The 12,079-nt window shown below is 36.5% G+C and overlaps 1 protein-coding gene across 2 annotated transcripts in view; it reads right to left on the bottom strand.

The window, feature by feature from the left end:
* The window catches only part of LOC128639076 (chemerin-like receptor 1), a 204,110-nt gene that overhangs the window by 112,793 nt on the left and 79,238 nt on the right, over positions 1–12,079 (bottom strand). Inside the window, exon 2 of one of the 2 annotated variants that reach the window (XM_053691226.1) lies at positions 5,084–7,123. The exons of the other annotated variant lie outside the window; for it this stretch is intronic. Coding sequence (XP_053547201.1) covers positions 6,177–7,094 — 918 coding nt within the window. The 5' untranslated portion in view covers positions 7,095–7,123 and the 3' untranslated portion in view covers positions 5,084–6,176. Of the gene's footprint in view, positions 1–5,083; positions 7,124–12,079 lie in introns of those variants that run through there. 2 annotated transcript variants of the gene reach the window in all.

Genomic DNA, 12,079 nt, shown 5'->3' with positions numbered 1-12,079 from the left:
GAAAAGGGCATTTGGATAGGCATTGCCCTTAAAAGGGCATTCAGCTCTTTTTTCGCCCAAAATCCTAATCTAAAAATAAAACCCACCCAATAAACCCTTAAAAAAGCCTAACACTAACCCCCGAAGATCCACTTACAGTTTTTGAAGACCCGACATCCATCCTCAACTAAGCCAGCAGAAGTCCTTAACGAAGCGGCAGAAGTCTTCATCCAACTGGGCAGAAGTCTTCATCCAACCGGGCAGAAGTCTTCATCCAGACAGCATCTTCTAACTTCATCCATCCGGAGCGGAGCGGGTCCATCTTCAAGACATCCGGCGCAGAGCATCCTCTTCAATCGACGTCTTCTTCCAAATGAGATTTCCTTTTAAATGACATCATCCAAGATGGCGTCCCTTAGATTCCGATTGGCTGATAGATTTCTATCAGCCAATTGGAATTAAGGTTGAAAAAATCCTATTGGCTGTTGCAATCAGCCAATAGGATTGAGCTTCAATCCTATTGGCTGATCCAGTCAGCCAATAGGATTGAGCTCTCATTCTATTGGCTGTTCCAATCAGCCAATAGAATGCGAGCTCAATCCTATTGGCTGATTGCAACAGCCAATAGGATTTTGTCAACTTTAATTTAGATTGGCTGATAGAAATCTATCAGCCAATCGGAATCTAAGGGACGCCATCTTGGATGACGTCATTTAAAGGGACCTCATTTGGAAGAAGACGATTGAAGAGGATGCTCCGCGCCGGATGTCTTGAAGATGGATCGGCTCCGCGCCGCATGGATGAAGATAGACGATGTTGTCTGGATGAAGACTTCTGCCCGGTTGGATGAAGACTTCTGCCGCTTCGTTGAGGACTTCTGCCGGCGTCGTTGAGGATGGATGTCGGGTCTTCAAAAACTGTAAGTGGATCTTCGGTGGTTAGTGTTAGGCTTTTTTAAGGGTTTATTGTGTGGGTTCTATTTTTAGATTAGGGTTTTGGGCAGAAAAATAGCTAAATGCCCTTTTAAGGGCAATGCCCATCCAAATGCCCTTTTCAGGGCAATGGGGAGCTTAGGTGTTTTTAGTTAGGATTTTATTTGGGGAGTTGGTTGTGTGGGTGGTGGGTTTTACTGTTGGGGGGTTGTTTGTATTTTTTTTTACAGGTAAAAGAGCTCATTTCTTTGGGGCAATGCCCCACAAAAGGCCCTTTTAAGGGCTACTGGTAGTTTAGTTTAGGCTAGGTTTTCTTTATTTTGGGGGGGCTTTTTTATTTTGATAGGGCTATTAGATTAGGTGTAATTAGTTTAAATATCTGATAATTTCTTTTTTTATTTTGTCTAATTTAGTGTTTGTTTTTTTGTAATTTAGTTAATTGTATTTAATTTATGTAATTTATTTAATTGTAGTGTAAGGTTAGGTGTTAGTGTAAGACAGGTTAGGTTTTATTTTACAGGTAAATTTATATTTATTTTAGTTAGGTAGTTAGTAAATAGTTAATAACTATTTACTAACTATTCTACGTAGTTAAAATAAATACAAACTTGCCTGTGAAATAAAAATAAAACCTAAGATAGATACAATGTAACTATTAGTTATATTGTAGCTATCTTAGGGTTTATTTTATAGGTAAGTATTTAGTTTTAAATAGGAATTATTTAGTTATTAATAGTAGGTTTCATTTAGATTTATTTTAATTACATTAAAGTTAGTGGGTGTTAGGGTTAGACTTAGGGTTAAGTTTAGAGGTTAATAAATTTAGTATAGTGGCGGCGATGTTGGGGGCGGCAGATTAGTGGTTAATAAGTGTAGGTAGGTTGCGGCGACATTGGGGGCGGGAAATTAGGGGTTAATAACATCATGTAGGTGTCGGCGATGTTGGGGGCAGCAGATTAGGGGTTAATAAGTATAATGTAGGTGTTGGCGATGTCGGGGGCGGCAGATTAGGGGTTAATAAGTATAATGTAGGTGTCGGCAATGTTGGGGGCGGCAGATTAGGGTTAATAAGTATAATGTAGGTGTTGGCGATGTCGGGGGTGGCAGATTAGGGGTTAATATGTGTAAGATTAGGGGTGTTTAGACTCGGGGTTTATGTTAGGGTGTTAGGTGTAAAGATACATTTTCTTTCCTCATAGGAATCAATGGGGCTGCGCTACGGAACTTTACACTCTTTTTTTGCAGGTGTTAGACTTTTTTTTAAGCCGGCTCTCCCCATTTATGTCTATGGGGAAAACGTGCAGGAGCACGTAAAACCAGCTCACCGCAGCGCTGGTAGTGGAGTGCGTTATGGAGCTCAATTTTGCTCTACGCTCACTTTTTGCCTGCTAACGCCGGGTTTTTGTAAACCTGTAATACCAGCGCTGTAAGTAAGTGAGCGGTGACAATAACTTGCAAGTTATTACCGAGCAGCTCTTACCGCAAAACTAGTAATCTAGCCGTTAGTTTATAATTGGAACTTTAATTTAGGTCTATTTTTAATTATGTTAAAGTTAGGGGGTGTTAGGTTTAGGTGTTAATATAGTTTAATTTAGGTTGTTGCGATGTGGGGGCCGGCGATTTAGGGGTTAATAGGTTTAGTTTGTGTTGGCATGTGGGGGGGGGTGGTTTAGGGGTTAATAGCTTTATTTAGTGGCGCCGATGTTTGGGAATGGCGGTTTAGGGGTTAATATGTTTAGTTTGTGACGGCGATGTTTTGGGATGGCAGTTTATGGGTTAATAGGTTTAGTTAGTGTTGGTGACATTGGGGAATGGTAGTTTAGTGGTTAATAGCTTTATTATAGACTTAGAGTTAGTGTCTGGGAACTGTGGTTTAGGAACAATAAAAAAATTGCGAATATGAAAATTTGGATATTAATTTATTCATTTTCTGAATTTTTCTGAATTTTTTGGGATGTGCCGATTCGGAAATTCGGATGCATTCTAATCTCCGAATTGGCTAAAATTCGGCCAAATTCCGAATTTGTCCGAAACAAACGCACATGTCTACTGGACAGCAGCCGAATGACGGCTCATTCCACTAGGGCTGTCTCCTCTTCTTGGGCTTTCAAAAATGAAGCTTCTGTGAAACAGATCTGCAAGGCGGCAACATGTTCCTCTCTGCATACTTTTTCAAAATTCTACAAATTTGATACTTTTGCCTCGGCTGAGGCTTCTTTTGGGAGAAATGTTCTTCAAGCGGTGGTGCCTTCTGTTTAGGTCCTCCTGCCTTTTTCTCCCTTCCTGTTCATTCTGTGTCCTCTAGCTTGGGTATTGTTTCCCACTAGTAAATGGAATGATGTTGTGGACTCTCTATGTCATAGGAAAGAAAACAAAATGTATGCTTACCTGATAAATTTATTTATTTCCGGACATAAAGAGTCCACGACCCCGTCCTTTTTTTAATTCTGCAGTTTTTTTGAGTAAACCTCAGACACCTTTTCACCCTTGTGTTTCTTCCTTTTTCCATTTCCTTTGGCTGAATGACTGGGGGTTATGGGTAAGGCAGTTACACTTAACAGCTTTGCTGGGGTGCTCTTTGCCTCCTCCTGCTGGCCAGGAGTTGAATATCCCACTAGTAATTGGAATGACGTTGTGGACTCTCCATGTCCGGAAATAAATACATTTATCAGGTAAGCATAAATTTTGTTTTTTCTTAATATATTTTTTATCACCGTACAAAAGTAGTCAATCTTTTAAAAATGTTCTTTATATGTTATCTGTGCCAAAATATCTGTTGTGTGTGTGTTTGTTTTTTTTTTTTTTTAACCATTGTAAAATGTTCCTGTTTAACTGAAACATTTTGTTAAATTATTTTTATATACTGTATTCAGTAATAGCTTTTTTTTTTTAACAATTTTCTGCGATTGATTTATGTAGCTAAAAGATAGTACAGTGTTAACCAGTGTATTATTTGGAAGCATACATTTATCAATTATAAAATATATATTTTATGAAAAAATAAGTGATGTTATTATTATTATCAGGTATTTGTAGAGCACCAACAGATTCCGCAGCGCTGTAAACATAGTCGCTGTTAAGTTGATGTTAAGTTGATACCTTAAAGGTACACGTAACCCAATTTTTTTCTTTCATGATTTAGAAAGCGCATGCACTTTTAAACAACTTTCTAATTTACTTCTGTTATCTATTTTGCGTCATTTTCTTGATATCCTTTGCTGAAAAGCATATCTAGATAGGCTCAGTAGCTGCTGATTGGTGGCTGCACATAGATGCCTTGTATGATTGGCTCACCAATGTGCATTGCTATTTCTTCAGCAAAGGATATCTAAAGAATGAAGCAAATTAGATAATAGAAGTAAATCGGAATGTTGTTTAAAATTGTATTCTCTACCTTAATCATGAAAGACAACTTTTGGGTTTAGTGTCCCTTTAAATTGCTAACTAAACCCCCTTCCAAACCATTTACTTTTTGCATTACTCATCTCTTGTGAAACCCTAAAAGGACATGAAACACAATTTTTTCTTTCTTTCATGATTTAGATAGAGCATACAATTCCAAACAACTGTCCAATTTACTTCTATTAAACATTTTGCTTAGTTCTCTTGGTATCCTTTTTCGAAGGAGAGGTAATGCACTATTGGGAAGTACCTAAACACATTGGTAAGCCAATAAAAATAAATATATATGCAGCCACCAATCAGGATATAGATACCACCTCCTGAGCCTATCCAGATATGCTTTTCCACAAAGGATAAAAAGAAAATGAAGCAAATAAAATAATAGATGTAAATTGGAAAGTTGTTTAAAATTGTATGCTCTATTTGAATCATGAAAGAACATTTGTAGGTTTCATATCCCTTTAACTCCTCTTCGCCCCAAGTGTAACCTCTGATGCTTTAGAGTTCTGTGGCTGTGATCCCTTGCAAAAACAAATGCTGCTTTCATCATTCTTAAAACTGGATGATCCAAAACTTTGCTGTAACTTACAGTGGGGTCTTTGTCTCATTTAGAATTTTGGCATAAAGAGATTGTGCTTCCTGCGTACCATTTTGATTCAAAGTGGTTTTTCTAGAAAGTAAAACTATTACTTAAATTAAATTGCATTTTATTTTTAACCTGCAAATGCTGATTTTATTTTGTAGTTGATACATTTCAATTGAGCATAACATGGTTTTATTTATTTTTATTGGTAGGACACTTTGCCTTGTTTATAAAAGGACTGTACATTTAAACAATGTTCATATGTAAAATAGTTTTAAGGCACATATTTCACAAATACAATTTCACTTCACAAGTTGAGTGTATTACACAAATTAATGTTTGTGATTTTTTTTGAAGTGCATAACACAATACTCCCTCTCTATTAACAATGCATACAATAACATTGTATTGATGGTATTTTAGTTGTGACTTTATAATACAATCTATAACTTGGGCACACAGGTTTACAAATACACACAAATCATGATTTATTAGGAACAACAAAGACAATAAATTCCAATGAGAGTTACAGATTTCATTTTTGTCTGCAGTCTAATAGGGGTTTAACAATCACAACAATTTCCCTTTCTTTTGAAGCTTAATTATCTCTCCTCTCACCTGGAAATCTGATTTTGTCAAAATACGCCCTGCACCTTTTATCCCCAGACAATCATGGTCTGTTATCCCCTTCAGGAATAGAGTAGTGGGCAGCTGTACTGTATCTGCCCAAACCTGTAATTATTGGATGGGTAAAATAAGTCCGAAATCACTTTATATTCAAATTGTTATAAAACTGTTTAAGGTGACAACTACTCTATCAGTCCTTAATTTTACAAAAAAGGGTTGTCCAACTTCAGCATTTAATGGCCCGGACTGAAAACAGAGGAGTTGATCAGGATTAGTCACCTTGATTTTTTTAATTATGACTTTGTTGTAGCCTTAGGGGTTGAAGTTAAATCCTTATTTAGATACAGCACAGTCATATCTGGCCAAAGTAACAATTTTATGTTATCCTTAGAACTGACAAACGTTGCTGGAAACAGAAATTGTGTATATTCCATTTCTGAATGTTAACTTTCAAATACATTTAAGGAACATTGTTTGAGTTTTAATCTTTGACTTTAACCCACAATATATTTGTTGAGTTCTCTTTCATCTCATCATGCAATTGATATAAATGTCTTTCTTGGGCAATTTTGTTTCTTCTGTCCTTTTTGATCACTGATTCATTTTATGTCAATTGTAAATCTTGTATTGTTTTTCCATAGCATCTATATTTTCTATTGTTCCTCAAAAGCAGCTTTAAAAACTTGGGTCAGTGACCTTTTGACTGCATCCTTGAATTCCCTACCAACAAAAACATAGAGTATTGGATTGATGCAGCTATTGAACATAGCTAGGCACTTTGAAAGTGGTACACCTATCAGGCTGACCTCAAGAGGTAGGCTACCTAGACACACTCGAGCCAGAGCAAAGGCATGATAGGGAAGCCAGCATAGAAAAAAGGAGAAAACCACTCCAGTGACAACAAGAAATGGTTTGCTAGACCTGTTAAGCTTTTTCCTATGGAGTGTAATAAGGAGAATTGCATAAGAAATAAGTATAATACTTAGAGGCACCAAAAACTGGTATAAAAAGATGCAGACTGTAAAAATATCAGCTTCTCTTCTCTCCCAATCCTCAAAAACATCCAGGTTCTTGCAGGAGCTTCGGTTTCTTTCCGTGGACATCTCTGAAAGTGTATAAGAGCCTGGTACAAGGGCTATAGAAAGGACCCAAATTACTATACAAGCAGCTGACACTAGCCTAGTTGTGCGGTAATTTTGACACCAAACAGGAAACAGCACCAGCACACAGCGATCAATACTGATGGCAGTTAACAAAAGAATACTAGTGTAGATGCTAAGTCCAAACATACAATTAACCAGTTTGCACAGGATAGGTCCAAATGGCCAGTGAAGGTCCAGTGACAAGTAAAGGACAGTAACTAGAACCAAAAATGTTGATATAAAGTCTGCTAGAGCTAAATTTAGAAACCATACTGTGTTTATGGTTCTTCTGAGGCGAAATCCTGTTATCCAAATTACTGTTCCATTTCCCATAACACCAAGTATGAAAATGAAGCTAAAGGTAACTGTGGCCACCACCTGAACAACATGGCGCAACTCAGCATTTTCAGGATCTGCTGTGTAGTTCATTCCGTAAAGATAATGCAAAGTGTCTTTGCCTTCAAGAAATAAAAAAGAAAGTAAGTTGGTTTTCTTTACAGTACATTCTAACAGGTTAGTATCATAAAACAAACAGCACAAAACATGAATTTTGAAAACAAAAGTCATAAAGTAGTGTGTGTGTGTTTGTGTGGTGGTGGTGTGTGTGTGTGTGTGTGTGTGTGTGGGGGGGGGGTTATGCTGCAAATTAAACGCCAAAGATTTAAATAAAAAAAACTATTAACTGCTTTATTAAAGGGATGTTAAACAGTATGTTCCATTGTTGTGATAAAAAATGGGTTATACTTACTAGAAATCACTGCAATATGTATTATTCATCATTTTAAAATGATTTTTTCTTTTATTTCTTATTTTTAACTTTATTTCTGCAGTGTCAATTACTTCCTGTCACAGCCCTACAAGGAGGCTGTGGTCTCTACAGGAAGATTAATCTAGCTTGATGGCATACATTTTCTAGAATAACTTGAACTGGTTTACTATTCAGATAATGCTAGAGAGACAGAGGCCTCTAGTTATCAAGCAGTCAACCGCAAATACGCTGAAATTCCGCAGCTTATTTGTGGCGAGGCTGATTCGCCATAGTTATCAAGCCCTACAGCCTGGCAAAAGTAGAATATAGTGACGTAACCTATGATCCGCCGGACTCAGTCTGACACAGATTGATGGTTACGTCACTACAGATGTTCCGAACGCAAGTTCGGCACAATCTGACTACTTTTGGTAGTTATCAAACTACTACCAGGTACGCTCACCACTATTCCGGGCCAGCGTACTTGGTTTTCAATCCGCCGCCCTGGAGGCGGCGGATCCCATAGGAATCAATGGGAGTCTGACCATAGCGAAAGCTCATGTTCGCTGCTGCCCAATATCCCATTGATTCCTATGGGAGATGTTTACACCTAACACCCTAACATGTACACACAAGAAAATGTTTAGTGAGCGCAGGGTGAGGCCACCAGACTTCTGAAAAACCTAGGAGTCACTATCGTAGGTATATAGAAAAATCAAAATGTAAATAGACAGGATCGCTGAAAGCTAAAGGTGGATGGAAGTAGTTAGTGATTTACTAAGTGACAGGATCCTACTATTTGTAGAAACCTACTAAAGGTGTACCAAATGATAAGTGTTCATACAAAAAATGTGTACATAATATATATAGGTCACGTAAACTAACGTGACTATGAAAGAAGATGAATTTATCCAAAACACTAATTAGTGAATATACCGTGTGTATGTGATACAAACAGTGTGACTGTAAAACTAATAAATAAGCTAAATAAGCTAAATGATCAAATAATCAGTGATACGGCTCTGCCTAAATATCGACAGATAAGTTGTGAATGTATGACTAATAGAAAAATAATAAATAGTCAGTGATACGGCTCTGCCTATATTTTAATCAACAGATAAAAAACAAACAACAATATAAACACAGTGCATTAAAAACTAACGTCTCCGTATATAAAAGGTTGCCACCACAGAACTAAGGAATGGTTACTAAATGTCTTTCCTTGATATTGAGTAGCTAAGAATTCCAGATAATCAGTCTTTCTGGGAGAAAAAGAGCTCAGGCTTACCCCAAACACTTTGGCACTCGGATCCGTTAGGTGTAGTTACCGCCGTGCGGAATGACGTCACCTATATGGGCGCTGTCCTCAGTGTGCAATGTTATTGGTCCTTGTGTGGTCAGCTTGAAATGATAGCTATCATATTTCACCGGCACAGAGAATCTGCTCTTTAGTGTCCAAAGGCACGCAGAATACGCTATAGCAGAATGATGTTGAGAATAGCGAATCTAGTAGATGATCCTCGATCTCACTTCAGAACAAAGTGAGTGATACGTAGTGCACCAATAAGCACAAGCATATAGTAGGTTCGTCCTGGGTCTTTGGATAGTACTGTAAATCAGAGGATTAGTCCCAGAGTGTGTGGTGTTAACCAGGAACCCACATCGGCACCACAGTAGCATACAAATTGTAGCTTCAGTTTATAAGTAGAGTATGCAATATCCATACATAGCAACTGGCATCAACGCGTTTCTCCCTATACAGGGCTTTCTCAAGATAATCAAGTTGCAACAGGTGCACCTTTTTAAAGGTGTTTCTCAATTCCTCATTGGTCGTTCTAAATGAGTCATACATAAGGTGGTATAAAGAGTTCATATTAAGGTGGTATTGGCAAACCCACATTGTTCAGGCAACCAAATATAGAAGTTATAGATATAAAATACAAAATACTAAACAACTAAAATTAAGCAGATAAAGTATTTAAAAAGCATTAGTAATGTACATATAGCACATATAAAAGTATACAAATATCAATATCAAAATAGGTCCCAAATTATTGAAGTTCTACCATTGTGTACTAATTTAAAATGTTTGTATAAGTTAGTGTCATTAATTCCCTTTTCAATACTTAGAAGATGCTGCCTTATTCTGTCCCTGATCATTCTTTTAGTTTCCCCAAAATAAACCAGATCACATGAACATTTAAGAACATATATGACCCCTTTAGTGGTACATCTGATACATTCTTTGATAGATATTTCTTCTCCTGATTTATGGACCTTTATAGTTCTTCTTTTGTCACTATGCTTACATGCCTTACAGGAGTAACAGGGGAAAAAACAGATTTTTTTTGTACAGGGCCCTGTGTCTTCATATTCTTTGCACTTGGTGCTAGAATTGATTTAAAATTTTTTGTTTTCCTAAAGATCATTCTAGGTTTCAGAGGGAGTGAGTCTCCTAAAACTGGGTCAGCCCTGATGATATTCCAATGTTTATTTAAGATTCTCCTCATAAGGCCATGGTCTACGCTATATTCTGTAATGAACGGTACATCAATTAATTCCTGGTTCTCTTTAGAAGTTTTAGTTTTATATACTAGCAGATCAGTTTCCCTTGCTCTTGTTACAGCCTTATTCACCACTGCTTCATCATAGCCTCTATCTCTAAATTTCTCAATTAGAACTCCAATTGGGATCTCAAAATCTGACTGTCTGGAACAATTTTTCTTTACCCTCAGGCTTTGGCCAACGGAGATATTATTTATCCATTGTTGAAGGTGACAGTTATTGGCGTGAATAAAACTATTCGGAGTTCATGTCATCAAACATGTTCAATAATATTAATTCAGACCTATGGTGCAGACCTCGTGCTCTAGGCGATACATTGATGACGTCCTGCTAATATGGAGAGGGTCTGAATTAAAATTATTGAACATGTTTGATGACATGAACTCCAATGATAGGGGACTAAAATTTACTTTTTGTTATAGTAGAGACAAAGTGATATTCCTAGATTTAGAGATTATGGTCATTAATAATTCTGTGGAAACTAAAACACATTTTAAGGAGGTAGACTCGAATAGTTTTATTCACGCCAATAGCTGTCACCTCCAACAATGGATAAATAATATCCCCGTTGGCCAAAGCCTGAGGGAAAAGAAATATTGTTCCTGACAGTCAGATTTTGAGAACCCAATTGGAGTTCTAATTGAGAAATTTAGAGATAGAGGCTATGATGAAGCAGTGGTGAATAAGGCTGTAACAAGAGCAAGGGAAACTGATAGAAAATCTCTGCTAGTATATAAAACTAAAACTTCTAAAGAGAACCAGGAATTAATTGATGTACCGTTCATTACAGAATATAGCGTAGACCATGGCCTTATGAGGAGAATCTTAAATAAACATTGGAATATCCTCAGGGCTGACCCAGTTTTAGGAGACTCACTCCCTCTGAAACCTAGAATGATCTTTAGGAAAACAAAAAAATTTAAATCAATTCTAGCACCAAGTGCAAAGAATATGAAGACACAGGGCCCTGTACAAAAAGATTTACATGGAGAAAAAAATTCTGTTTTTTTCCCCTGTTACTCCTGTAAGGCATGTAAGCATAGTGACAAAAGAAGAACTATAAAGGTCCATAAATCAGGAGAAGAAATATCTATCAAAGAATGTATAAGATGTACCACTAAAGGGGTCATATATGTTCTTAAATGTTTATGTGATCTGGTTTATTTTGGGGAAACTAAAAGAATGATCAGGGACAGAATAAGGGAGCATCTTCTATGTATTGAAAAGGGAATTGATGACACTAACTTATACAAACATTTTAAATTAGTACACAATGGTAGAACTTCCGACCTTAAATACTGGGGGGTATCACATGTTAAACAAAATTGGAGGGGAGGGAATATAGAAAAATACCTAAAACTTAAAGAAGCAGAGTTTATATATAAGTATGAAACACTGTTCCCCGCTGGTCTGAACTCTGAGTTAGATATATCCCCTTTTTTATTAGATTAGCCCAATTTCTTATCTTTTTTAATTGATATTACTCATTATATTAGCCAGTTTTTTATTGATATTACTCATTATATTAAACATCCATTTAACTGACCTATGTCCTTTTTTCAACTCCTAATGTAAAGAATCTCTTTAATAAAAATATAAAATTATTTATAGATTATCTTTATAGATGTTTTAAAATTGTTTTGTATATTGCATTGTTTTTTATTTATGATGACTCACTACAGAGTATGAGTCCTTTGATTTCAATAATTTGGGACCTATTTTGATATTGATATTTTTATACTTTTATATGTGCTATATGTACATTACTAATGCTTTTTAAATACTTTATCTGCTTAATTTTAGTTGTTTAGTATTTGGTATTTTATATCTATAACTTCTATATTTGGTTGCCTGAACAATGTGGGTTTGCCAATACCACCTTAATATGAACTCTTTATACCACCTTATTTATGACTCATTTAGAACGACCAATGAGGAATTGAAAAACACCTTTAAAAAGGTGCACCTGTTGCAACTTGATTATCTTGAGAAAGCCCTGTATAGGGAGAAACGCGTTGATGGTGCACTACGTATCACTCACTTTGTTCTGAAGTGAGACCAAGGATCATCTACTAGATTCGCTATTCTCAACATCGTTCTG

This window comes from Bombina bombina, chromosome 8 (assembly GCF_027579735.1).
Source record: "Bombina bombina isolate aBomBom1 chromosome 8, aBomBom1.pri, whole genome shotgun sequence".
NCBI classification, from domain to species: domain Eukaryota; kingdom Metazoa; phylum Chordata; class Amphibia; order Anura; family Bombinatoridae; genus Bombina; species Bombina bombina.
The sequence above is the reverse complement of the archived record's forward strand: the minus strand, read 5'-3'. Positions and strand labels throughout refer to the sequence as shown.